General features: G+C 40.5%; 5 protein-coding genes across 5 annotated transcripts; all 5 read right to left on the bottom strand.

Moving 5' to 3' along the window:
* Window position 1: 1 nt before the first annotated feature.
* LOC142895332 (extracellular calcium-sensing receptor-like) lies at window positions 2-4,934 on the bottom strand. Its single transcript, XM_076036272.1, has 8 exons — window positions 4,274-4,934; window positions 3,697-3,991; window positions 3,330-3,619; window positions 2,592-2,887; window positions 2,264-2,469; window positions 1,602-1,823; window positions 1,387-1,510; window positions 2-1,251 (listed from the first exon to the last, which is right to left on the bottom strand). The coding sequence occupies exons 1-8, from the start codon at window positions 4,582-4,584 to the stop codon at window positions 353-355; spliced, it is 2,643 nt and encodes an 880-aa protein (XP_075892387.1). The 5' UTR covers window positions 4,585-4,934; the 3' UTR covers window positions 2-352.
* An 8-nt stretch (window positions 4,935-4,942) lies between these two features.
* LOC142895330 (extracellular calcium-sensing receptor-like) lies at window positions 4,943-11,587 on the bottom strand. The gene is made up of 8 exons (XM_076036270.1): window positions 11,246-11,587; window positions 10,680-10,974; window positions 10,313-10,602; window positions 9,633-9,928; window positions 9,304-9,509; window positions 6,354-6,575; window positions 6,139-6,262; window positions 4,943-6,003 (listed from the first exon to the last, which is right to left on the bottom strand). The coding sequence occupies exons 1-8, from the start codon at window positions 11,554-11,556 to the stop codon at window positions 5,105-5,107; spliced, it is 2,643 nt and encodes an 880-aa protein (XP_075892385.1). The 5' UTR covers window positions 11,557-11,587; the 3' UTR covers window positions 4,943-5,104.
* A 298-nt stretch (window positions 11,588-11,885) lies between these two features.
* On the bottom strand, window positions 11,886-16,487 carry LOC142895334 (extracellular calcium-sensing receptor-like). The gene is made up of 8 exons (XM_076036274.1): window positions 16,257-16,487; window positions 15,773-16,067; window positions 15,404-15,693; window positions 14,659-14,954; window positions 14,331-14,536; window positions 13,307-13,528; window positions 13,093-13,216; window positions 11,886-12,960 (listed from the first exon to the last, which is right to left on the bottom strand). The coding sequence occupies exons 1-8, from the start codon at window positions 16,361-16,363 to the stop codon at window positions 12,062-12,064; spliced, it is 2,439 nt and encodes an 812-aa protein (XP_075892389.1). The 5' UTR covers window positions 16,364-16,487; the 3' UTR covers window positions 11,886-12,061.
* Window positions 16,488-17,695: 1,208 nt separating this feature from the next.
* Window positions 17,696-21,321, bottom strand: LOC142895333 (extracellular calcium-sensing receptor-like). The gene is made up of 8 exons (XM_076036273.1): window positions 21,215-21,321; window positions 20,606-20,900; window positions 20,221-20,510; window positions 19,844-20,139; window positions 19,220-19,425; window positions 18,885-19,106; window positions 18,670-18,793; window positions 17,696-18,594 (listed from the first exon to the last, which is right to left on the bottom strand). Exons 1-8 carry the CDS (start codon window positions 21,319-21,321, stop codon window positions 17,696-17,698), a joined length of 2,439 nt encoding a protein of 812 aa, XP_075892388.1.
* Window positions 21,322-22,195: 874 nt separating this feature from the next.
* Window positions 22,196-25,991, bottom strand: LOC142894967 (extracellular calcium-sensing receptor-like). The gene is made up of 8 exons (XM_076035694.1): window positions 25,812-25,991; window positions 25,317-25,611; window positions 24,936-25,225; window positions 24,179-24,474; window positions 23,675-23,874; window positions 23,385-23,606; window positions 23,170-23,293; window positions 22,196-23,094 (listed from the first exon to the last, which is right to left on the bottom strand). Exons 1-8 carry the CDS (start codon window positions 25,838-25,840, stop codon window positions 22,196-22,198), a joined length of 2,355 nt encoding a protein of 784 aa, XP_075891809.1. The 5' UTR covers window positions 25,841-25,991.
* Between the last annotated feature and the right edge of the window lie 537 nt (window positions 25,992-26,528).

Here is a 26,528-nt window from a genome sequence, read left to right as displayed (position 1 = left end):
AAGGAGGTTTTGTTTTTAAATTTTATTAATATTTTCAAACTAAAGTGTGTTTATAATATTTAAGGATCCTGGAATGTTCTTAAACCATTACTGAGATTTATACACACACGCGCGCGCGAACACACACACACACACACACACACACACACACACACACACACACACACACACTCTCACACACACACACACACACACACACACACACACACACAAACATGGAATTTTTTCCAACAACATGGCTCTAAATTTTAAAACTCTTAACACCTTCTAGAGTAAACTTTGATATTAAAGCCTATGTTCAATATCATATAAAAACCATATGCATGTCAGTTTCAAAGTTGACACCATTTAATTAATTTTTGTTCATTAAATGTTTCTTGGTATTCCTCTCTGGCTTCAATACTATAATGAAGCACTTTGGAGCAAATATGCAGAGTATTAGCCCAAAACTGGAGGCCAAAATGGCAAAGATCTCCACAGCCACAGTAAGTTTTCCAGGAGAGCTGACATACGCTGGGATAAATGTGATCCACACAGCACAGAATATCAGCATGCTGAAGGTGATGAACTTGGCTTCATTAAAATTATCTGGGAGTTTCCGAGCCAGGACGGCCAAGACCAAGCAAAACACAGCTAGTAGGCCAATGTAGCCCAGAACGGCCCAGAACCCAATAGCTGAGCCTAGTGCACACTCCAGAATGATTCTCCTCTTATATGTGGTCAGATTTTTCTTTGGAAAAGGGGGACTGAGAACCAACCAAAGTGTACAAATCAACACTTGTATAAATGTGAAGCACACAACTGTAATCCTTTGCTGTGGAGGCCCAAACCATTTCATGACATTACTGCCAGGAAGTGTTGATCTGAAGGCCATCAGCACAACTATTGTTTTTCCCAGAACACAAGAGATGCAGAGGACGAAGGTGATGCCGAACGCTGTGTGTCGCAGCATGCAGGACCACTGGGACGGAGCTCCAATGAAGGTCAGTGAACACAAGAAACACAAAGTGAGGGAGAAGAGAAGCAGGAAGCTCAGCTCAGAGTTGTTGGCTCTGACAATAGGAGAGTTTCTATGGCGGAAGAACACTGCTGCTGTTCCAATGGCCAGGCAGGCACCACCAACTGAGAATGCTGCCAAGATGATTCCCAGGACCTCATGGAAGGAGAGATACTCAACAGGCTTTGGGAGACAAGTGTCTCTTTGTGTATTTGGCCAGAACTCCTCAGGGCATGGAACACAGTCAGGGGAATCTGCAAAGGCAGACAAAGTATTTAGTTATAGCGAATGCGCAGGGATGGGACGCCCCCCACATTTTGGCAAGAGCTCTAAGAAGAAGACGAAGAAGCATATCATCCAGTAGTTATGACAATAAATTTCACAGGTACCTGTAACATTGCTAATTTCCCCTTCTGGACATTGTATACAGTCATAACAGCAGGTGGGTTTTCCTTTCTGCAGCATTTTCCGAGTTCCTGGAGAACAGCTGTTGCTGCACACTGACACAGGAACCTGCCACGTGGAATTAGAAACAGAAACATTCAGGTTGCCCCCTGTCTTTCAAGTCTATTTTAAATAATGCAACAGAATTTTTCCATCCTACGTTTGTACTTCCATCCATCCAGGTGATGTTCCTGTGGATATGGAACTCTTGGCCCTCTGGCATTGAGGCATCGTAGAGCCCTACAGCCACCAGCTCAATGGTGCCACTCTTTCCTTTTTGCAAGTTAACAAGCTCATACCTGGCCACAGGATCTCCATTTACATCAAAGGACACATCATGACCATTCTGGGTAAAATTTACTTTCTTCAGCTGACTGAGAACCTGGGACAAAAGATTAGGATCGTCACAAAGATTATATTTCTCATGGATTTCCATGACAGATTTTCAGGAAACACAAGTGATATTTTTTTAACAATTGAAGCAAAAGACAATATGAAAAAAAAAACATTTTCATTTTCAATGAGTTTCCTAAAGCACCAAAACGGTTGATAAGGTTGTTCAAAGGTACGTGGAGTTGGATGTTGTGAATTTTGCACAAGCTTATTTCAAGCATATAGGGTGACTGTTATCCACTCGTGTTTGCAGTCAGCAGTGTAACAAAAAAAAAAAAAAAAAAAAAGCTTGAAGCAATTACAACAGTAAACAACAACTGCAACTTTTTGTGTGCTATGGGGCAAGGGACTACATAATGTGAGATCACAATATATTTCCTTTTTAAACACATAACATTAATTCCAAAATTCTGATTAACTTTGAGTTACCTGGTCAGGCTTTAGTTTAATGGATTTGTCACACTGAGTTGTGGAATTTGTTTTTACACAAATGGCATTATGAATAGCATGTGCTATTGCATACACGGCCATGTACACCATAGTAGTAACTCTATATTGGGATGTGCCAGCGTATTGGATCTGAAGAGTCTTGATGTCTTCAGATCCATCACATACACGCTCCTCTACAGCTGAGGCTGAAAATATAAAGAGATGCAAATTTGATGTTTTTATTGGCTTCATTTGGCTTCTCTTATAACATCAACCATTCAATTAAGGTACAGAAATTGTGTCCCTACAATCAAGATAATTTCCTCACCTTTTCCCAGCTTGCAGTTGAACAAATCCTCCCAGAACTCAGTGAGCACTGGAGAGGCTGCAACTTTAGATGGAGAGAGATCCAGCAGGAATTCTCTCAGACCAGGGATGACAGTTCTCTGAATACCGAATCCTATGGCTCCAGCACAGAAGTTGAACTGCACAAAGTCTTGATAGACTACCCAGGCCTCGCTGCCGATCCACTGGCGTGGTGGTGATGGTTCACGCGACAGCTCCTCAAAGAGGATTTTAACGTCTCCGGGGGCTGCAAATGCAATGACAACTTTTGCTGTCGATCTACAGAAAGATGAAGAAATATGTTGCGTGTTCGTGAAAAAAATACATTTAGCAGAGAAATTAATAAACTCAAAGCATATTCATAGTACATTTTAAAAAAAAGAGTCATTAGACAGAAGTGATGTAGTTAAACAGTAATAAATACATATTCAAATTAAAAATGTCCTTGTTAAGATATATATCAAATACACAATAAAATCATGGTATTCCCTATTAAAGTTTAAAAATACAGGAAGGAAGAATTGCTCCTGAGTCATGTCTGAAGGGAACAAGAAGTCTGAGAAAGAAATATTTGTGTTTGATTAGCAAAAAACACACTAAAAGTCAAATTACAGGGATTTAAAAATTGTAGCTTGGCAGGGATTCTAGTAAGTAAATAGCTCTGAACAGAAAACAAAACAAAATAATAAACTAAAAACAAACAGGGTAATGGGAACAACACCTGCGAATTACATCAGCGACTCTCTTGATTCTGCTCTGAGGGTTGGTCCGGTAGAAAGACTCAGTGTATTCCACACAGATCCCCTCCTTCTTGGCTGCCTTCAGGAAGGAAGCCATGCCATTATTGCCATAGTCTGAATCTGAATGTATTGCACCAATCCAGGTCCAGCCAAAGCGTTTGACCAGTTTGGCCAGTGCATCAGCCTGATACTGGTCACTGGGGATGGTTCTGAAGAAGGTTGGATGCTGCTGTTTATCAGACAGGCAAGCACAAGTTGAAAAGTGGCTCACCTGAAAGAGGCAAAACTGATTTTACATGCAACAGTACATATAACAGTTGAAATACTTGCAGAAATTACTGTATTTACAAGTGGAATGTTGAAGGATCCAATGACTCGTGACATGCTGATGGACAGAGTGGATCTGGTCTCGCCGACGATAGCCACCACTGCACCAGACTGTGAACAATTGTCACTGGTGTGAAAAACTGGATCACGACCATTCAGTAGCTGGAAGGTCATTTGCACTGCAAGAGGCACTGTGGCACACGAGTCATGGATATTATAACCAAGTGTGACTCCTGGGAGAAGCTCCGTACTGTTGTTAATCTCTTCTATGGCAAAGACCATTGCATGTGAGTGGCGAAGCTTAAAGGGGAAGAGTCTGTTTGAAAGCAGTTGACATTATAAAAACAATTAATATAAAGTCACAAGCTATACTTCCAGATTTTGAAATTTTAAGAAACAAACCACCGAGGTAATCAGAAATCATACTTCAAATAAGTCTAATCTTAAAGTAAATAAAAATCAACTGAATGCAAATTTCAATTTACAAGGTTTAAATAAAGCATGTAGCTTAGCAATACATTTTAGAACATTAAATTATTAATTATAACACATTTAATATTTAAATAACTTATTTTTGTCATCACTTTCTTTCACTGACCTCCCTGTGCACCGTGATGGTTCAGGCTTGGCGGTGTATTCATGATTCACCTCCTCTATGTAGTTGTGGATTGAGAAAACTCCTCCAATTATGTAGTCTCCATTCATTGAAAAAACAGGTTCACGGGCTGAACCCTGTCGCTCACATTTCAGAGAAAAACTATCTGCTCTGTCACCTGCAGCAGCTCTTTCTTCTTCTTGCCCTCCCTGCTGTGTCACTTGAGTCCCAGGAACATTTGTGGCGAGCAGAGAGTTCAGCGTACACACGGTCAGACACATCATTAACTCTATGAAGACAACAGATAATGCCATCCTTCAACTGTCTGTGGACAAAGGGCACTACAATTTATATAGATTTTCAGAGAGGTTTACCTCATGGAATCATGAACTCATCAGCTTAATGAATAATGAGAAACAAACGAGACATGTTTGATGGACACGTTCCCAGGTTTTTATGAGTTACTTATTCATGTTTGTATTCCTTCTCCTATTTTTTTGCATTACATTTTTGTGTGGTAGGTGAAAGAGACATTTGGGCAAAGGAGGTTTTATTTTTAAATTGTATTTTATTTTTTTCAAACTAAAGCGTGTTTATAATCTTTAAGGATCTTGGAATGCTCTTAAACCATTACTGAGATTTATACACACACGCGCGCGCGCACACACACACACACACACACACACACACACACAAACATGGAATTTTTTTCCAACAACATGGCTCTAAATCTTTAACTCTAACACCTTCTAGAGTAAACTTTGAGATTAAAGCCTATGTTCAATATCATATAAAAACCATATGCATGTCAGTTCTAAAGTTGACACCATTTAATTAATTTTTGTTCATTAAATGTTTCTTGGTATTCCTCTCTGGCCTCAACACTATAATGAAGCACTTTGGAGCAAATATGCAGAGCATTAGCCCAAAACTGGAGGCCAAAATGGCAAAGATCTCCACAGCCACAGTAAATTTTCCAGGAGAGCTGACATATGCTGGGATAAATGTGATCCACACAGCACAGAATATCAGCATGCTGAAGGTGATGAACTTGGCTTCATTAAAATTATCTGGGAGTTTACGAGCCAGGACTGCCAAGACCAAGCAAAACACAGATAGTAGGCCAATGTAGCCCAGAACGGCCCAGAACCCAATAGCTGAGCCTAATGCACACTCCAGAATGATTCTCCTCTTATATGTGGTCAGATTTGTCTTTGGAAAAGGGGGACTGAGAACCAACCAAAGTGTACAAATCAACACTTGTATAAATGTGAAGCACACAACTGTAATCCTTTGCTGTGGAGGACCAAACCACTTCATGACATTACTGCCAGGAAGTGTTGATCTGAAGGCCATCAGCACAACTATTGTTTTTCCCAGAACACAAGAGATGCAGAGGACGAAGGTGATGCCGAACGCTGTGTGTCGCAGCATGCAGGACCACTGGGACGGAGCTCCAATGAAGGTCAGTGAACACAAGAAACACAAAGTGAGGGAGAAGAGAAGCAGGAAGCTCAGCTCAGAGTTGTTGGCTCTGACAATAGGAGAGTTTCTATGGCGGAAGAACACTGCTGCTGTTCCAATGGCCAGGCAGGCACCACCAACTGAGAATGCTGCCAAGATGATTCCCAAGACCTCGTGGAAGGAGAGATACTCAACAGGCTTTGGGAAACAAGTGTCTCTTTGTGTATTTGGCCAGAACTCCTCAGGGCATGGAACACAGTCAGGGGAATCTGAAAAGGCGCAAAAAATATTGAGTTATAGCGAACACGCAGGGATGGGACGCCCCCCACCTCTTGGCAAGAGCTCTAAGAAGAAGATGAAGAAGCATATCGTCCTGTAGTTATGACAATACATTCAACAGGTACCTGTAACATTGCTAATTTCCCCTTCTGGACATTGTATACAGTCATAACAGCAGGTGGGTTTTCCTTTCTGCAGCATTTTCCGAGTTCCTGGAGGACAGCTGTTGCTGCACACTGACACAGGAACCTGCCACGTAGAATTAGAAACAGAAACATGTAGGTTGCCCCTTGTCTTTCAAGTCTATTTGAAATCATGCAACTCAGTCTTTTCATCTGACCTGTGTGCTTCCATCCATCCAGGTGATGTTCCTGTGGATATGGAACTCTTGGCCCTCTGGCATTGAGGCATCGTAGAGCCCTACAGCCACCAGCTCAATGTTGCCACTCTCTTCTTTTTTCCAGTTAACAAGCTCATACCTGGCCACAGGATCTCCATTTACATCAAATGACACATCATGACCATTCTGGGTAAAATTGACTTTTTTCAGACGAGTGAGAACCTGGGACAAAAGATTAAGATAGTTACAAAGATTATATTTCTCATGGATTTCCATGACAGATTTTCTGGAAACACATGTGGTATTTTAAAAAAATGGAAGTCAAGGACAACATGAAAAAAAACAAAAAACATTTTCATTTTCAATGAGTGACTTAATGCACCAAAAAAAGTTCATCAGGTTGTTCAAAGGTACGTGGAGTTGGATGTTGTGAATTTTGCACAAGCTTATTTCAAGCGTTGAGGGTGACTGCTATCCACTCGTGTTTGCAGTCAGCAGTGTAAAAAAACAAAACTTGAAGCAATTACAACAGTAAATAGCAAGTGCAAGAACTACCACAGTCTACCAATCTGACAAAGCAGGAATGTATGACCTGTTTCACCCCATCAGCTCTGCTTACTGACAGATTGTATCTTTACCCTGATGGTGCCCAGAACATAGATTCAACTTTAAATGATGGCTTGGATCAGCCAAGCTTGATGTCTTTGTGAACCAGAACTTATGGTGTCCACTTCAATTTTACTGCACACCTTGTAGATATAATTCTGGCAGTTTTCAGATCCTTTATTATTCTTTTTGTTTCCGGAAACCCTCCTCTGTCATTTGTGCTTGGTAATCTTGTTAAAAAAAAAATGTAATTCTATTTTCTTTTTCTTTTTCTTTTTTTTTTAATTTCTCACCAACCAGAAAATGCACAATTGTCATGAGACTTGCATTAGATCAGTAATGTAGTGCCCTGCTTAAAATGTGTTTTTATTTTTTTTATTTTAAATATATGTTCAGTCAACAAATATGCAGTATAATTTGAAATATTCCTGGTTACATTACTACTGTTGTGGAAAAAAAGTTAAAAGTTATTGGAGGAAATTGTATTTGGTTTGCTATGTGTGGAGATAGTGAAATGTCCCATGCTCTTATGGGTCCTTGAAAGTTTCATGTCATTTCCTTTGTTTATTTTGGTAGCAAGGTGTCTATCTTTCAGTAGCCAATTAGTGTCGGTCAGAGATGAGTGGCAACTACCTACCCGATTCCGAGAAGGGGGTGGGACTAAACGAGTGTGGGAGACGAAGCTCAGGCTAATGTCGGGAAAAACAAGGACGAAAAAAAAAAACCCCGATAACCTGAAGATCTTGTAAGTATTTAAACTCGTTGAACGTTATTGTTGTTAAATTGAATTGAAAGCCAGTGGTTTTATCTGTGTGTTATCCGGCAAAAAATGTCAAAGCGAGCCGTGTTTGGAGCTTTTTCAGAAGGAAATTAGTGAATCTTGCCAACCCTATTTTCAGCTGTGTATTTAGTGCTAGTTAGCATCGTCCCCGCTAAGCGGGAGAAGGAGACTGTGTGTGTGGGAGAGTATTTTATGCCGGGATTCCTGATTGAGTATGGACATTTTGATAAACTGGGGGCAATATGAACATTAATGGGAATGAACAGTAGATTTTATTTGTGTTGTAAATTTCTGCATACTGTGCCTGTCTGGCTGCCTGCTGGCCTTCATCCTGCCTGCTTCGACCCCGCGAATCGTACACGCCTGCCTGCTAGCATGCTGCTGCTGTTGCTGTAGAGGGTGCTCAAGTCTTCACATTGCCGTCAGGAAATCTGCTGCGCACACGGACCTGTCTCCAGGACCGTTTTTTCTCCGTCTCATCTCCCATTTGTCCAGTGAACGGTTGGGTTGCCACCTCCTCGAGTATGGGCGGGGTGCGGGGGGGGTGGAGATCTCTCAAGTCTGTCGACGACGGGGGTTGGGGGGGCTCCCCGAAATATACGGGATATAGTGAAGTGCGTCCCGTATCAGTTCATTACGGGACAGGTTTTTTAGTTGCCAAATATGGGACAATCGCGTATTTTACGGGAGGGTTGGCAAACCTATCTAGACCACAGACGGAAATCAAATGAGGTTTTTTCATTTCCCCTAATAAATGGGACAAATTGCGTCCCGGGAGAGATTTTATTTTTCCCGGGACAGGTGGTGAAAAAAGAGAACAATTCTGGGAAAAACGGGACGGGTGGCAACCCTAGTGAACGGAAGGTTTGACTGCTGTGGATCGTTTCTGAGTCTCGGAGGATCAGTGAGTACTGAGAATGCTCTTTTCAGAAGGGATTAAAATGAGCTCCAACATGCGAACCAACAAAATGGTGCCATAACTGAGTTTTTTTTATTTATTTTTTTATTACAAAACCATTATTATTATTATTATTATTATTATTATTATTATTATTATTATTATTATTATTATCTTTTTATAGACTTAGAGGGGGAATTCCCTTATTTTTTTATGTGTGTTTGTGTGTGTGTGTGTGTGAATAAACATTTTATGTGTTTCAGTGTATATTCTGGGATGAATGTTTATCTATATGTGATTATGTGGTTATACTGTAGTAGGGTTATTATGGTTAAATATATGTACGGGAGTTCCACTTAAACAATATAGATCTAAAAATCAGCTAACCAGGCCTCTCTGTACCCAAGACAGTGTCACATTCTGTGGTTAATGAAAATTGTTTTTTGTAGACTCTCTTCAACTCTCCTTCCATGCAGGTGTTATCAGGTGTAGAGGGATAGTTTGCAAATTTCTTTCTAACAAAAAAGAGTTGAGCAGGAGGGCTACACTAATATCATCAAATTTTGTGTGCTATGAGGCAAGGAACTACAAATTGTGACATCACAATGTATTTTCCTTTTAAACACATAGCATTAATTGCAACATTTGGATTTATTTTGACTTACCTGGTCAGGCTTTAGTTTAATGGATTTGTCGCACTGAGTTGTGGAATTTGTTTTTTGACAAATGGCATTATGAATAGCATGTGCTATTGCATACACAGCCTTGTACACCATAGTAGTAACTCTAAACTGGGATGTGCCAGTGTAATGGATTTGAAGAGAATTGATGTCTTCAGATCCATCGCATAAACGCTCCTCTGGGGCTGAGGCTGAAAATATGAAGAGATGCAAGTTCGATGTTTTTATTGGCTTCATTTTCCTTATCATAAAACATCCAACCATTCAATTCATGTACATAATTTGTTTTCCTACAATCAAGATAGTTTCCTCACCTTTTCCCAGCTTGCAGTTGAACAAATCCTCCCAGAACTCAGTGAGCACTGGAGAGGCTGCAACTTTAGATGGAGAGAGATCCAGCAGGAATTCTCTCAGACCAGGGATGACAGATCTCTGAATACCGAATCCTATGGCTCCAGCACAGAAGTTGAACTGCAGCAAATCTTGGTTGGCAACCCAGGCCTCGCTGCCGATCCACTGGCGGGGTGGTGATGGTTCATGCGACAGCTCCTCAAAGAGGATTTTAACGTCTCCAGGGGCTGCAAAAGCAACGATAACTGTTGCTGTCGATCTACAGAAAGTTTAAGAAACACGTTAAATTATCGTGAGAAAAATAATTTTCACAAAAACTTAATAAACTGAAAGTGTATTGATAGTACAGCTAAAACAGCCTCATTAGACTGGAGTGCAGGAGTTAAACATATATAAATACATATCCAAAATAAACATGTCCTTGTTAAGATATATATTTATAAACACAATATACAGGGTATTCCGCTTATTCAGAAAATAAATATTTGACTTGGATTAGCTGAAGACACAAGAAAAGTCAAGCTACAGGGATTTAAAAAAGTGTAGCTTGGCAGGGATTCTAATAATGTAATAGCTCTGAGCAGCAAAAAACAAAGAAACAAACAAAGAAACAAACAAACAAACAGGGTAATGGGAACAACACCTGCGGATTACATCAGCTAATCTCTTGATTCTGCTCTGATGGTTGGTCCGGTAGAAAGACTCAGTGTATTCCACACAGATCCCCTCCTTCTTGGCTGCCTTCAGGAAGGAAGCCATGCCATTATTGCCATAGTCTGAATCTGAATGTATTGCACCAATCCAGGTCCAGCCAAAGTGTTTGACCAGCTTTGCCAGTGCATCAGCCTGATACTGGTCACTGGGGATGGTTCTGAAGAAGGTTGGATGCTGCTGCTTATCAGACAGGCAAGCACAAGTGGCAAAGTGACTCACCTGAAAGACACAATGCATATTTTACATGTGACAGGACATATAACGGTTCAAATGCTTGAAAAAATTAGTGAATTTACAAGTGGAATGTTGATAGATCCCATGACACGTGACAAGCTAATGGATTGAGTGGATCCGGACTCGCCAACGATAGCCACCACTGCACCAGACTGTGAACAGTTGTCACTGGTGTGAAACACTGGGTCAAGACCATTCAGTAGCTGGAAGGCCTTTTGCACGGCAAGAGGCACTGTGGAACACGAATCATGGATCTGATAACCGAGTGTGACTCCTGGGAGAAGCTCCATACTGTTGTTAATCTCTTCAATGGTAAAGACCATTGCATGAGAGTGGCGAAGCTGATAAGGGAAGAGTCTGTTTGAAAGCAGGTGACAATATAAATACAATTAATATAAAGTCACAAGCTATACTTCCATATGTTGACTGTATTTTAAGAAAGAAACGACCTCGGTAATCAGAAACAATACTTTAAATCTTAATAATCTTAAAGTAACAACGAACTGAATGCAAATTAAATTTTGCAAAGTTTAATTGAGCACTGTAGTTTAGCAATACATTTTAGAACATCATTTTATCAATTAAATCACGTATAATGTTATTTTTTTAATCATTTTCTTTCACTGACCTCCCTGTGCACCGTGGTGGTTCAGGCTTGGTGGTGTATTCATGAGTCACCTCCTCTATGTAGAAGTGGATTGAGAAAACTCCTCCAATTATGTAGTCTCCATCCATTGAAAAAGCAGGATCACGGGCTGAACCCTGTCGCTCACATTTCAGAGAAAAACCATCTGCTCTGTCACCTGCAACAGGTCTTTCCTCTTCTCGCCCTCCTTGCTGTGTCACTTGAGTCCCAGGAACATGTGTGGTGAGCAGAGAGTTCAGCGTACACACAGTCAGACACATCATTAACTCTATGAAGACAACAGAGAACACCATCCTTCAACTGTCTGTGGACAAAGGGTACTACAGTTTATATAGATTTTCAGAGAGGTTTACCTCATAGAATCATGAGCTCATCTTTTTAATGAATAATAAGAAACAAACAAGACATTTTTGATGGACACATTCCCAAGTTTTTATGAGTGACTCATTCATGTTTGTATTCCTTCTCCTATTTTTTTGCATTACATTTTTGTGTGGTAGGTGAAAGAGACATTTGGGCAAAGGAGGTTTTGGTTTATTTTTCAAACTAAAGTGTGTTTATAATCTTTAAGGATCCTGCAATGCTCTTAAACCATTACTGAGATTTATACACACACACACACACACACACACACACACACACACACACACACACACACAAACATGGAATTTTTTTCCAACAACATGGCTCTAAATCTTTAACTCTAACACCTTCTAGAGTAAACTTTGAGATTAAAGCCTATGTTCAATATCATATAAAAACCATATGCATGTCAGTTCTAAAGTTGACACCATTTAATTAATTTTTGTTCATTAAATGTTTCTTAGTATTCCTCTCTGGCTTCAACACTATAATGAAGCACTTTGGAGCAAATATGCAGAGAAGTAGCCCAAAACTGGAGGCCAAAATGGCAAAGATCTCCACAGCCACAGTAAATTTTCCAGGAGAGCTGACATACGCTGGGATAAATGTGACCCACACAGCACAGAAGATCAGCATGCTGAAGGTGATGAACTTGGCTTCATTAAAATTATCTGGGAGTTTCCGAGCCAGGACGGCCAAGACCAAGCAAAACACAGCTAGTAGGCCAATGTAGCCCAGAACGGCCCAGAACCAAATAGCTGAGCCTAGTGCACACTCCAGAATGATTCTCTTCTTATATATGGTCAGATTTTTCTTTGGAAAAGGGGGACTGAGAACCAACCAAAGTGTACAAATTAAAAGTTGTATAGATGTGAAGGAAACAACTGTAATCCTCTGCTGTGGAGGACCAAACCATTTCATGACATTACTGCCAGGAAGTGTTGCTCTGAAGGCCATGAGCACAACGATTGTTTTTCCCAGAACACAAGACATGCAAAGGACGAAGGTGATGCCGAACGCTGTGTGTCGCAGCATGCAGGACCACTGGGACGGAGCTCCAATGAAGGTCAGTGAACACAAGAAACACAAAGTGAGGGAGAAGAGAAGCAGGAAGCTCAGCTCAGAGTTGTTGGCTCTGACAATAGGAGAGTTTCTATGGCGGAAGAACACTGCTGCTGTTCCAATGGCCAGGCAGGCACCACCAACTGAGAATGCTGCCAAGATGATTCCCAGGACCTCGTGGAAGGAGAGATACTCAACAGGCTTTGGGAAACAAGTGTCTCTTTGTGTATTTGGCCAGAACTCCTCAGGGCATGGAACACAGTCAGGGGAATCTGAAAAGACAGAGAAAATATTTAGTTACAGCGGAACACGCAGGGATGGGACATGCCCCCCCCTCTTCGCAAGTGCTCTAAGAAGAAGAAGCATGTCATATAGTAGTTATTACAATAAATCAAAACAGGTACTTGTAACATTGCTAATCTCCCCTTCTGGACACTGTATACAGTCATAACAGCAGGTGGGTTTTCCTTTCTGCAGCATTTTACGAGTTCCTGGAGGACAGCTGTTGCTGCACACTGACAAAGGAACCTGCCACGTAGAATTAGAAAAGAAAGCATTCAGCGGTTTTGTTTCTTTCAAGTCTATTTTAAATCATGCAACTCAGTCTTTTCATCTGACCTGTATGCTTCCATCCATCCAGGTGATGTTCCTGTGGATATGGAACTCTTGGCCCTCTGGCATTGAGGCATCGTAGAGCCCTACAGCCACCAGCTCAATGGTGCCACTCTCTCCTTTTTTCCAGTTAACAAGCTCATACCTGGCCACAGGATCTCCATTTACATCAAATGACACATCATGACCATTCTGGGTAAAATTAACTTTCTTCAGCCGAGTGAGAACCTGGAAATAGAGATTAATATAGTTACAAAGACTCATGGATTTCCATGACAGATTTTCAGGAAACACAAGTGATATTTAAAAAAAAAATGATGTAACAGACAACATGAAAAAAAACATTTTCATTTTCAATGAGTGACTTAATGCACCAAAAACAGTTCATCAGGTTGTTCAAAGGTACGTGGAGGTGGATGTTGTGAATTTGCACAAGCTTATTTCAAGGGTAGACGGTGACTGTTATCCACTTGTGTTTGCAGTCAGCAGTGTAAAAAATTAGGCAATTACAACAGTAAACAACAACTGCAAGAACTACCACAGTCTACCAATCTGATAAAAGAAGGAATGTGTGGCCTGTTTCACCCCATCAGCTCGCGTACTGACAGATAGTATCTTTACCCTGATGGTACCCAGAACATAGATCCACACTTTAAATGATGGCTTGGATCGGCTAAGATTGATGTCTTCATGGACCAGAACTTATTGTGTTGACTTCAATTTAACAGCACACCTTGTAGATATACTTCTGGTGGTTTTCAGATCCTTTATTGTCCTTTTTGTTTGTGGAAACCCTTCTCTGTTATTTGTGCTTGGAAATCTTGTTCTAAAAATGTAATTCTTTTTTTTTTTTCTTTTTAATTTCTTACCAGCCAGAAAATGCACAATTGTCAAGAGACTTGCATTAAATTACTAAGATCGTAAAATTTTGTGTGCTGTCGGGCAAGGAACTACATAATTTAAGATCACAATGTATTTTCTGTTTAAACACATAACATTAATTGCAACATTTGGATTTATTTTGAGTTACCTGGTCAGGCTTTAGTTTAATGAATTTGTCACACTGAGTTGTGGAATTTGTTTTTACACAAATGGCATTATGAATAGCATGTGCTATTGCATACACGGCCTTGTACACCATAGCAGTAACTCTATATTGGGATGTGCCAGCGTATTGGATCTGAAGAGTCTTGATGTCTTCAGATCCATCACATACATGCTCCTCTGGGGCTGAGGCTGAAAATACAAAGATATGCAAATTTGATGTTTTTATTGGCTTAATTTTCCTTATCTTATAACATCAACCATTCAACTCAGGTACAGAAATTGTTTTCCTACAATCAAGATAATTTCCTTACATTTTCCCAGCTTGCAGTTGAACAAATCCTCCCAGAACTCAGTGAGCACTGGAGAGGCTGCAACTTTAGATGGAGAGAGATCCAGCAGGAATTCTCTCAGACCAGGGATGACAGATCTCTGAATACCGAATCCTATGGCTCCAGCACAGAAGTTGAACTGCAGCAAATCTTGGTTGGCAACCCAGCTCTCGCTGCCGATCCACTGGCGTGGTTGTGATGGTTCACGCGACAGCTCCTCAAAGAGGATTTCAATGTCTCCAGGGGCTACAAATGCAACTATAACTGTTGCTGTCGATCTACAGAAAGTTCAAGAAAAACATTGCGTTTTCGTGAAATAAATACATTTAACAGAGAAATTAATACATTCGAACAAAGTATATTCATAACACATTTTAAAAAAGCCTCATTAGACTGAAGTGCTGTAGTTAAACAGATATAAATACTTATTCGAAATGAAAATATCATTGTTAACATATATATTCATATTCACAATAAAAACAGGGTTTTCCGCTTATTCAGTTTGAAAATCCAGGAAAGAGAAATGGATCCTGAGTCATGTTTTAAGGGATCAAGCTGTCTGAGGAAGGAATATTTGACTTGGATTAGCTGAAGACACAATAAAAATCAAATTACAGGGATTAAGAAAGTGTAGCTTGACAGCGATTCTAATAATGTAATAGCTCTCAGCAGCGAAAAGCAAAACATAACAATAAACTAAAATCAAAAAGGGTAATGGGAACCACACCTGCGGATTACATCAGCTACTCTCTTGATTCTGCTTTGAGGGTTGGCCTGGTAGAAAGACTCAGAATATTCCACACAGATCCCCTCCTTCTTGGCAGTCTTCAGGAAGGAAGCCATGCCATTATTGCCATAGTCTGAATCTGAATGTATTGCACCGATCCAGGTCCAGCCAAAGTGTTTGACCAGTTTGGCCAGTGCATCAGCCTGATACTGGTCACTGGGGATGGTTCTGAAGAAGGTTGGATGCTGCTGTTTATCAGACAGGCAAGCACAAGTGGCAAAGTGACTCACCTGAAAGACACAATGCATATTTTACATGTGACAGGACATATAACAGTTCAAATGCTTGAAAAAGAATTTGTTTATTTACAAGTGGAATGTTGAAGAATCTCATGACACGAGACAAGCTGATGGATAGAGTGGATCTGGTCTCACCGACAATAGCCACCACTGCACCAGACTGTGAACAGTTGTCACTGGTGTGAAACACTGGATCACGTCCATTCAGTAGCTGGAAGGTCATTTGCACTGCAAGAGGCACTGTGGCACACGAGTCATGGATCTGATAACCGAGTGTGACTCCTGGGAGAAGCTCTGTACTGTTGTTAATCTCTTCTATGGCAAAGACCATTGCATGAGAGTGGCGAAGCTGAAATGGGAAGAGTCTGAAAGCAGATGACAATATAAATACATTTAATATGCAGTTACAAGCTATACTTCCATATTTCGACTGTATTTTAAGAAAGAAACGACCCAGAAATAATACTACAAATAGCGCCTATACATTTTAGAATGTCAATGTATCAATTAAATTGCCTTTCATCTTATTTTGATAATCACTTTCTTTCACTGACCTCCCTGTGCACCGTGGTGGTTCAGGCTTGGTGGTGTATTCATGATTCACCTCCTCTATGTAGTTGTGGATTGAGAAAACTCCTCCAATTATGTAGTCTCCATCCATTGAAAATGCAGGTTGACGCGCTGAGCCCTGTCGCTCACATTTCAGAGAAAAAACATCTTCTCTGTCACCCGTAGCAGCTCTTTCTTCTTCTCGCCTTCCCTGCTGTGTCAGTTGAGTCCCAGGAACATTTGTGGCAGACAGACGGTTCAGCGTACACACGATCAGACACATCATTAACTCTATGAAGACAACAGAGAACGCCATCCTTCAACTGCCTGTGGACAAAGGGTACTACAGTTTATATAGATTTTCAGAGAGGTTTACCTCATGGAATCATGATGCTAGACCTCTGTTGAGTTCAGTCGAGATTATTCTCTCACAACTTTTTCATTTTTGCAAAATTATCAACAAATGTATTGTTTCATTGATGGCCAAAACAAAACAAACAAACAAACAAACAAAACTACTCTTTACTTACATACATGTCAGAACTTGTGCTTTCTTTCTCATACTTGAGTAAAAGACTTGATTCAATACTTATCCTAATACTTTTACCAGGGTATTTCTTTTTTTATGTTCTGTATTTTCGGACATTATTGTTGTTATGTTGTTGTTATTGCTCGTGCTAGCTGCTTGGTGTTTCACATTAAGATGGTACCGGAGGCTTGAGTAACTGTGGTGGAATACAAACTATTTGTGGCACCCTTTGAACAGAACAGCGATCTTATCTGACTGTTTTTCAAATGTGATTTTCCTATCCACAAAGCTCAGTGAGGAGGTGTTATCGTTGTTGTCCATCACGTTTGTTGTTGGCATTAGGTATGTTAGACTAACTACTATTCCGCTTTCTGCTTGTCTGACATCACTCAGTGCGTTGTTATAATCCTTATTGCCAGAAACTCATGCATTAAGAAACGTTCCATGGTGTCTAGAGTATAATATGAAAGACTACAAATTCTCAACATGTATTTAAAAGAAAAGAAAAAAAAAAAACCTTCTGCCTTTTTTTTTTTTTTTTTTTTTTTTAAACAAAATGTATTGTAATCTTCACCTTAAATGATGTGTTTTGGTGCATGTACTCAGATATTATGGTTTGTATTCCCTCTCTCTGCATTTATATTCCAATTTGGTGTGGTTGTTTGGTGAAACAGGCAAGTGAGCGAAGGAGGTTTTAGTTTTGAAATTTTATTCTTTTTTTCAGACTTAAGCATGTGTATAATCATAAAAGGTCTTATATTGGTCTTAAATCCCTAAATAGGTATTATTCTCAAGTAATATGTGTCTCCGTCAATCTAACCCTAAAACGTCTGTCCATGGTGAAATTTCAAATAAAATGTTATATCCTGTATATCCTACTAGATGCACATTGTTTGCAAACTTGACATCATCTAACTAATTTTTGTTCATTAAAAGTTTCTTAGTATTCCTCTCTGGCTTCAATACTATAATGAAGCACTTTGGAGCAAATATGCAAAGTATTAGCCCAAAACTGGAGGCCAAAATGGCAAAGATCTCCACAGCCACAGTAAATTTTCCAGGAGAGCTGACATACGCTGGGATAAATGTGATCCACACAGCACAGAATATCAGCATGCTGAAGGTGATGAACTTGGCTTCATTAAAATTATCTGGGAGTTTCCGAGCCAGGACTGCCAAAACCAAGCAAAACACAGCTAGTAGGCCAATGTAGCCCAGAACGGCCCAGAACCCAATAGCTGAGCCTAATGCACACTCCAGAATGATTCTCCTCTTATAGATAGTCAGATTTCTCATTGGAAAAGGGGGACTGAGAACCAACCAAAGTGTGCAAATTAACACTTGTATAGATGTGAAGGACACAACTGTAATCCTCTGCTGTGGAGGACCAAACCACTTCATGACATTACTGCCAGGAAGTGTTGCTCTGAAGGCCATCAGCACAACTATTGTTTTTCCCAGAACACAAGACATGCAGAGGACGAAGGTGATGCCGAACGCTGTGTGTCGCAGCATGCAGGACCACTGGGACGGAGCTCCAATGAAGGTCAGCGAACACAAGAAACACAAAGTGAGGGAGAAGAGAAGCAGGAAGCTCAGCTCAGAGTTGTTGGCTCTGACAATAGGAGAGTTTCTATGGCGGAAGAACACTGCTGCTGTTCCAATGGCCAGGCAGGCACCACCAACTGAGAATGCTGCCAAGATGATTCCCAGGACCTCGTGGAAGGAGAGATACTCAACAGGCTTTGGGAGACAAGTGTCTCTTTGTGTATTTGGCCAGAACTCCTCAGGACATGGAACACAGTCAGGGGAATCTGAAAAAGAAGAGAAAGTATTTAGTTATTATGCATGTGACTCAGTAGGTATGAAGACGAAATAACAATAGATACCTGTAACATTGCTAATTTCCCCTTCTGCACACTGTATACAGTCATAACAGCAGATTGGTTTTCCTCTCTGGAGCATTCTACGAGTTCCTGGAGGACAGCTGTTGCTGCACACTGATGCAGGAACCTGGCATATAGAATTAGAAAAGGAAACATTTGAGGTGTTCTGTGTGTTTCAAGTCTATTTGAAATGATGAAACTCAGCCCCTTTATCTGACCTGTGTGCTTCCATCCATCCAAGTGATGTTCCTGTGGATATGGAACTCTTGGCCCTCTGGCAGTGAGGCATCATACAGTCCTACAGTCACCATCTCAATGGTGCCACTCTCACCTCTTTGCCAGTTAACAAGCTCATACGTGGCCACAGGATCCCCATTCATATCAAATGACACAGCATAGCCATTCTGGGTAAAATTGACTTTCTTTAGCTGAGTCAGAAACTGTAAGGACATTAAGTCTGACTATGACATTAGTTTTTCTTTGAACAACCACCAAAATGACATGTCAAATCACAAAAAAAGCATTCAGTTTTGACAGACAGTTTTAGACCCACCCGTTCAGCTTCTATCTTTAAGGATTTGTCACACTGGGTTGTAGAGCTTGTGTTTGGACACAACGTGTTATGAAGGGCATGTGCAATTGCATGAATAGCCTTGTACACCATGTTGGTTATTCGCAGCTGAGATGTGTCTGTGTACTGGCTCTGGAGAGTCCTTATGTCTTCTGATCCATCACAGACTCTCTTGTTTGCGGCCACAGCTAATAACACAGAAGGAGGGCATTTGTTTCGTTTTTTTCTTCACAAGTATGTCCATCTTCTTTGTGCAACCAAGACAAAAGTTAATGCAGAAAATATTTATTTGAACCTGTGGTTTAATTTCTGATTCTCCAATTTTTCAACAAAATTTAAATAATTTCTTAATTCTTTAAAACGTTAAAAATAAAAGTGAAGTAAGTTAATTCATGAATTCATGATTTTTGTCACATGTAAGGTTTCAACACTTTAAATGAAAAAAGTGTAACAAGTGCTACATAATGCACACAATATTAATGTTGAATGTGCTCTGGTTCAGTCCTGAAAAAAGAAATCTCTAGGCATAGGCTTAATTACAAAAGAGTATAACTACAATATTTCAATTTGAAATGGATTTACATGAAATGAACATAATTTTCTCACATGTGTTTAATTTACAGTCGAATGAATCCTCCCAAAACTCAGTGAGCACTGGAGAGGCACTCATCTTAGAGGGAGAGAGATCCAGCAGGAATTCTCTCAGACCGGGGATGATGGACCGCTGAATTCCAAATCCTAAGGCTCCAGTGAAAAAGTTGAATTTCAGCATGTCTGGGTTTGTTACCCAAGATTCGCTGCCTAGCCACTGGCGGGGTGGTGACGGTTCACGGACCAACTCCTCCAACAGGATCTTAAGATCCCCAGAGGAAGCAAATGCAACAATAACTGTAGCTGTTGATCTGTAGAGAGATTATATTATCATATCAAACTCATCATCTTATTATTAAAGATTTTTGTTGGACAGATGTTGATTGAGAGACCTGCGGATAACTTCAGCTACTCTCTGGATCCTGCTGTGTGGGTAGGTCCGGTAGAAAGCCTCAGTGTATTCCACACAGATCCCCACCTTCTTGGCTGCCTTCAGAAAGGAAGCCATGCCATTATTGCCATAGTCTGAATCTGAATGTATTGCACCAATCCAGGTCCAGCCAAAGCGTTTGACCAGTTTGGCCAGTGCATCGGCCTGAAACTGGTCACTGGGGATGGTTCTGAAGAAGGTTGGATATTGCTGCTTATCAGACAGGCAAGCACAAGTGGCAAAGTGGCTCACCTGAAAGACACAATGCAAATTTTATATGTGACAGGGAATATATTAGTGCTGGTTAAAGTCAAGTTCAATTTCTTTAAAGGAATAATTGTGTTTACAAGTGGAATGTTGAAGGCTCCCATGACTCGTGACATGCTCATGGATGGAGTGGATCCGGACTCGCCGACGATAGCCACCACCGCACCAGACTGTGAACAGTTGTCACTGGTGTGAAACACTGGGTCGCGACCATTCAGTAGCTGGAAGGCCATTTGCACGGCAAGAGGTACTGCAGCACACGAGTCATGGATCTGATAACCAAGTGTGACTCCTGGGAGAAGCTCCGTACTGTTGTTAATCTCTTCTATGGCAAAGACCATTGCATGTGACAGCCGCAGCTCCCTGGAGTCAATGCTGCACACAATATGACAAGAGCGATGCAAAAATTTGAACTTTCCTTTTTTTCTTTTTTTTCTTTTTTTTTTAATTTAAAGGAACTTAATTTTCACAGTACACTGTATGTCATTTTTCTAAAAGATAAAGTTAACACAGTACAGAAATGATAGTAAATGCACAGTGGAAGTCAATAAAAAAGTTTTTGGGGAAAAAAAAACAAGCATCAACGCAATCACATTATTGACATTTCATGACCTTGCAACACATTTCGGGGCACAGAAAGAATGAAAACATCTCCAATCTAATTCCTTAAATAAATTTTTTTCACTGACCTCCCAGAACACTTTGATGGTTCGGGCCTGGTGGTGTATTCCAGCTTCACATTTTGTTTGTAGTGGTGTATAGTGAAAACGCCTCCAATTATATAGTTTCCATCCATTGAAAAAGCAGGCTCACGGGCTGAACCCTGTCGCTCACATTTCAGAGAAAAACCATCCGCTCTTACACCCGTAGCAGCTTTATCCTCGACAAGCCCTCCCTGCTGTGTCAGCTGAGTCCCAGGAACATTTGTGGCGATCAGAGAGTTCAGAGTACACACAATCAGACACATCATTAACTCTATGAAGACAACAGAGAACGCCATCCTTCAACTGCCTGTGGACAAAGGGCACTACAGTTTATATAGATTTTCAGAGAGATTTTTCCTCATGGAGTCATCAGCTTAATGAATAATGAGAAGGTTTGTCATCAGGCACAACATCAGCTCATCTGCTTAATGAGTATGTGTGTGTGTGTGTGTGTGTGTGTGTGTGTGTGTGTGTGTGTGTGTGTGTGTGTGTGTGTGTGTGGTATATTTAGCCAATGGGTCTACATTTTTAATATCAAAGATTTCCACAGTTTAATATTAAAAAAACATGAAATTAAAAAACAAAATAGTCTTAATAATTGCTGCATTGTCATGTTCACCAAATCAATGCTGTAATTTTGTGTATTTGCTCAGTCATTCATGTTTTCCCTCTATACATTTGCTTTTAAATTTAGTGTGGGTGATTGGTGAAACAGACAAGTGGGCAAAGGAGGTTTTGGTTTTAGAAATTTTATAACATTTATTTGTCCCAGACATCAACATATTTGTAATCTTTAAATGTCTTATATTTCACTTTGAAATGAAAGATAAGAGATCATGTTTTTCTCTTACATTATGTGCCTCTCATCTTCTAACCATAACTCTTTCCAAGCTCAAATTTAAGATAAAAGCCTTTACATTACATAGAAACCATATGCACATTGTTTCTAAACTTTACACCATCTAACTAATTTTTGCCCATTAAATATTTCCTAGTATTTTTCTCTGGCTTCAACACTATAACGAAGCACTTGGGAGCAAATATGCAGAGTATTAGCCCAAAACTGGAGGCCAAAATGGCAAAGATCTCCACAGCCACAGTAAATTTTCCAGGAGAGCTGACATACGCTGGGATAAATGTGATCCACACAGCACAGAATATCAGCATGCTGAAGGTGATGAACTTGGCTTCATTAAAATTATCTGGGAGTTTCCGAGCCAGGACGGCCAAGACCAAGCAAAACACAGCTAGTAGGCCAATGTAGCCCAGAACGGCCCAGAACCCAATAGCTGAGCCTAATGCACACTCCAGAATGATTCTCTTCTTATATATGGTCAGATTTTTCTTTGGAAAAGGGGGACTGAGAACCAACCAAAGTGCACAAATTAACACTTGTATAGATGTGAAGGACACAACTGTAATCCTTTGCTGTGGAGGACCAAACCATTTCATGACATTACTGCCAGGAAGTGTTGCTCTGAAGGCCATGAGCACAACTATTGTTTTTCCCAGAACACAAGAGATGCAGAGGACGAAGGTGATGCTGAACGCTGTGTGTCTTAGCATGCAGGACCACTGGGACGGAGCTCCAATGAAGGTCAGCGAACACAAGAAACACAAAGTGAGGGAGAAGAGAAGCAGGAAGCTCAGCTCAGAGTTGTTGGCTCTGACAATAGGAGAGTTTCTATGGCGGAAGAACACTGCTGCTGTTCCAATGGCCAGGCAGGCACCACCAACTGAGAATGCTGCCAAGATGATTCCCAGGACCTCGTGGAAGGAGAGATACTCAACAGGCTTTGGGAGACAAGTGTCTCTTTGTGTATTTGGCCAGAACTCCTCAGGGCATGGAACACAGTCAGGGGAATCTGAAAAAGAAGAGAAAGTATTTAGTTAATATGCATGTGACACAGTAGGTATGAAGACGAAATAACAACAGTTACCTGTAATATTACTAATCTCCCCTTCTGGACACTGTATACAGTCATAACAGCAGATTGGTTTTCCTTTCTGGAGCATTCTTCGAGTTCCTGGAGAACAGCTGTTGCTGCACACTGACACAGGAACCTGCCACGTAGAATTAGAAAAGGAAACATTTGAGGTGTTCTGTGTGTTTCAAGTCTATTTGAAAGAATGAAACTCAGACTTTTCATCTGACCTGTGTGCTTCCATCCATCCAGGTGATGTTCCTGTGGATGTGGAACTCCTGGCCCTCTGGCAGTGAGGCATCATACAGTCCTACAGCCACCAGCTCAATGGTGCCACTCTCACCTCTTTGCCAGTTAACAAGCTCATACTTGGCAACAGGATCTCCATTTACATCAAATGACACATCATAACCATTCTGGGTAAAATTGACTTTCTTCAGCTGAGTCAGAACCTGTAAGGATGAAGTTATATAACAAAATAAAAGAGGAAAAGTGTTTCAAATGATTGATTCATACTCACCTGTTTGGCCTCTATTGTCATGGATTGGTCACAATTTGTTGTGGAATTTGTGTATGAACACAAAGTGTTATGAAGGGCATGTGCAATCGCATAAACAGCCTTGTACACCATGTTGGTTATTCGGAGCTGAGACGTGTCTGTGTACTGGCTCTGGAGAGTCCTTATGTCTTCTGATCCATCACACACACGCTTGTCTGTGGCTGCATTTTATGGAAGAATTACATTTATTTTCAGTAGAAAAAAAAAAAAAAAGTAAAAAGTTGCTTTTCGTTGCATGCAATCAAGAAAACAGGGCTTGAAGAAATGAGATTTTGTGCCAGCGAAAACACATTTTTTCACACACAATTTTAGCTGCATGTAGAGATGAAATGTTTCATTCGTAAAACTTGACTTGACATTTATTCACAAGCAGCTCAATTACAACGTCGTACAATCACTGAAACACCACAACCGTAAGAGCCCAAATTTAAATAATTTGTAAGTAAAGCCACATCATTTCCTCACATTTGCGCAGTTTACAGTTAAATAAATCCTCCCAGAGCTCAGTCAGCACAATGGAGGCTGCCACATTAGAGGGAGAGAGATCCAGGAGGAATTTTCTCAGACCAGGGATGACAGATTGCTGAATGCCAAATCCTATGGCTCCAGCACAGAACTTGAACTGCAGCATGTCCTGGTTGGTAACCCAGGCCTCACTGCCGATCCACTGGCGGGGTGGAGATGGTTTTTGCGACAGCTCCTCCAGGAGAAGCCTTAATTCTGCTGAGGCTGCAAAAGCAACAATAACTGTTGCTGTAGACCTGTTGACACATTATCAAGCATTTTAATGCCAGGTGTCAAATATTGCAAATACAAGAAAACATACAACATACAAGAAAACATTAGACAGTTCATATATATATATATATATATATATATATATATATATATATATATATATACACAAAAATGAAACCATTAGACAGCATCTATGTATATATATATATATATATATGTATATATATATATATATATATATATATATATATATATATATATATATATATATATATATACATAGATGCTGTCATGGATCTGAGAAAAACGTATATATATATATATATAGATGCTGTCTAATGGTTTCATTTTTACATTAACATCAGTTTGACTTTTACTAAAATGAGAGATATATCTAGAAATGCCACAACGATAATGCCAGCAATTTAAATTAAGAGCTTTGAGCAGCTGGAGACAAAGACATAAACAGCTGGAAAAAAGAAACCTGCGAATGACTTCTGCTACTTTCTGGATCCTGCTCCGTGGGTGAGCACGGTGGAAAGACTCAGTGTATTCCACACAGATCCCCTCCTTCTTGGCTGCCTTCAGGAAAGATGCCATGCCATTCTTGCCATAGTCGGTATCTGAATGGAATGCACCGATCCAAGTCCAGCCAAAGTGTTTGACCAGTTTGGCCAGAGCATCGGCCTGAAACTGGTCACTGGGGATGGTTCTGAAGAAGGTTGGATGCTGCTGCTTATCAGACAGGCAAGCACAAGTGGCAAAGTGGCTAACCTGAAAGAAACAATGTGAATTTTATTCGTGTTCGTTCATGGATAAACAAATGTGAATTGTGTAATGCAGTCTGAATATGTTACGTATTTACGAGTGGAATGTTGAAGGACCCAATGATGCGCGACATACTGATAGATGGTGTGGACCCAGACTCTCCAATGATAGCCACCACTCCACCAGAATGTGAACAGTTTCCTTTGTTGTAGTGCGCTGGCTCCGGACCATTGAGAAGCTGAAATGCTACGTGAACGGCCACAGGCACTGACGTGCACGAGTCGTGGATCTGATAACCGAGTTTGATACCCGGAAGCAGCTTTGTGCTGTTGTTAATCTCCTCAATGGCAAAGATCATTGCGGAGGAAAAGCGCAGCTCACGGGAGTCGATGCTGTGGGCAGAGTGTTATTAAAGCAAGTAGATGTAAAGTAGTGCACATTAAAGGAAAATATCAGAATTTTTTTTTTTCAAGTATATACAGTTTATATCACAGTTGTAAAACAATTTCAACTTCATGCGCAGGTAAATTAGTAAATAAAGGGATATCCAATAAAATACATTAAAATATGTTTTTGATAAATCTTTACTAACCTCCCTGCACACCTCTCTGGTTCAGGCATGGCAGCATAGTCATGTTGCACAGTTTGTTTGTAGTGGCGTATGGAGAAAATGCCCCCGATAACGTAGTCTCCACCCGCTGAGAAAACAGGGAGACGAGCTGGACCCTGTACTGTACATTTCAGAGATGGTGCCGCAGCTCTGACTCCTGGGTCGTTCCTGCTCCCCCTTAAGTCAGTTTGCCTCCTCAGAAGGTTCCCACTGTAGTTTAAGGCAGGAGATGAGTTTACCTCTGACAGAATAGGAGACACCATGAGGCTGATAAAGAAAGCAAAGATCTCCATCCTCCTAATGTCTGTTGGCAAACTGCACAATGATTTATATAGATTCCATCCCCCATTGTGTGCTCCAGGCCTCATTGTCATCAAAAAAAAATTAGTACCAGCCCCACTTTTTTTGATTGGATGGTTTCCATTTTGTGGAATTGAGAATGTGTTCTGGAAACTAAATTTGTAAATTTGTACCCCCACCCCTTTATGTATACATACACACACACACAGATAAATATATATTTATATCCACAGAAGGACCACCTTTTTATTGATGCTTGTTTATTGTTGCAAACATACGCATATGATGAGCTCTGACTTCTATGAGAGGCCATAATTCATAATCACTCAGACATGCATCGTCAAAGTCTCTCACATGCAAAGGTAAAGTTTCAAACATACATTCATTGTTAATTATACA

The sequence above is a fragment of the Nelusetta ayraudi genome, unplaced genomic scaffold (assembly GCF_046127955.1).
Source record: "Nelusetta ayraudi isolate G7.1 ecotype Tasmania unplaced genomic scaffold, CSIRO-AGI_Nayr_v1 ptg000048l, whole genome shotgun sequence".
Taxonomy (NCBI): Eukaryota; Metazoa; Chordata; class Actinopteri; order Tetraodontiformes; family Monacanthidae; genus Nelusetta; species Nelusetta ayraudi.
This window is presented reverse-complemented; position numbering and strand designations above follow the sequence as displayed.

Excerpts from the sequence above, each read along its gene's own strand:
- LOC142895334 (XM_076036274.1), bottom strand. The coding sequence starts at position 16,363 with ATGGATGGAGACTACATAATTGGAGGAGTTTTCTCAATCCACAACTAC. Across the intron at positions 13,529-14,330 it reads TTAAACTAAAGCCTGACCAG|GTTCTCACTCGGCTGAAGAA; the intron begins GTAACTCAAAAT and ends CTCTATTTCCAG. Across the intron at positions 13,217-13,306 it reads GGATGGATGGAAGCATACAG|GTTCCTTTGTCAGTGTGCAG; the intron begins GTCAGATGAAAA and ends TCTACGTGGCAG.
- LOC142895333 (XM_076036273.1), bottom strand. The coding sequence starts at position 21,321 with ATGGATGGAAACTATATAATTGGAGGCGTTTTCACTATACACCACTAC. Across the intron at positions 20,511-20,605 it reads GAGCCTTCAACATTCCACTT|GTGAGCCACTTTGCCACTTG; the intron begins GTAAACACAATT and ends TGTGTCTTTCAG. Across the intron at positions 19,426-19,843 it reads CGACTGTAAATTAAACACAT|CTGTGGCCGCAAACAAGAGA; the intron begins GTGAGAAAATTA and ends CTGTGTTATTAG.
- LOC142895330 (XM_076036270.1), bottom strand. The coding sequence starts at position 11,556 with ATGGTGTTCTCTGTTGTCTTCATAGAGTTAATGATGTGTCTGACTGTG. Across the intron at positions 9,510-9,632 it reads CAACTGCAAGCTGGGAAAAG|CCTCAGCCCCAGAGGAGCGT; the intron begins GTGAGGAAACTA and ends TCATATTTTCAG. Across the intron at positions 6,004-6,138 it reads GGAAATTAGCAATGTTACAG|ATTCCCCTGACTGTGTTCCA; the intron begins GTACCTGTTGAA and ends GCGCCTTTTCAG.
- LOC142894967 (XM_076035694.1), bottom strand. The coding sequence starts at position 25,840 with ATGCCTGAACCAGAGAGGTGTGCAGGGAG. Across the intron at positions 23,607-23,674 it reads TGACAATAGAGGCCAAACAG|GTTCTGACTCAGCTGAAGAA; the intron begins GTGAGTATGAAT and ends TCATCCTTACAG. Across the intron at positions 23,294-23,384 it reads GGATGGATGGAAGCACACAG|GTTCCTGTGTCAGTGTGCAG; the intron begins GTCAGATGAAAA and ends TCTACGTGGCAG.
- LOC142895332 (XM_076036272.1), bottom strand. The coding sequence starts at position 4,584 with ATGGCATTATCTGTTGTCTTCATAGAGTTAATGATGTGTCTGACCGTG. Across the intron at positions 1,824-2,263 it reads TTAAACTAAAGCCTGACCAG|GTTCTCAGTCAGCTGAAGAA; the intron begins GTAACTCAAAGT and ends CTTTTGTCCCAG. Across the intron at positions 1,511-1,601 it reads GGATGGATGGAAGTACAAAC|GTTCCTGTGTCAGTGTGCAG; the intron begins GTAGGATGGAAA and ends TCCACGTGGCAG.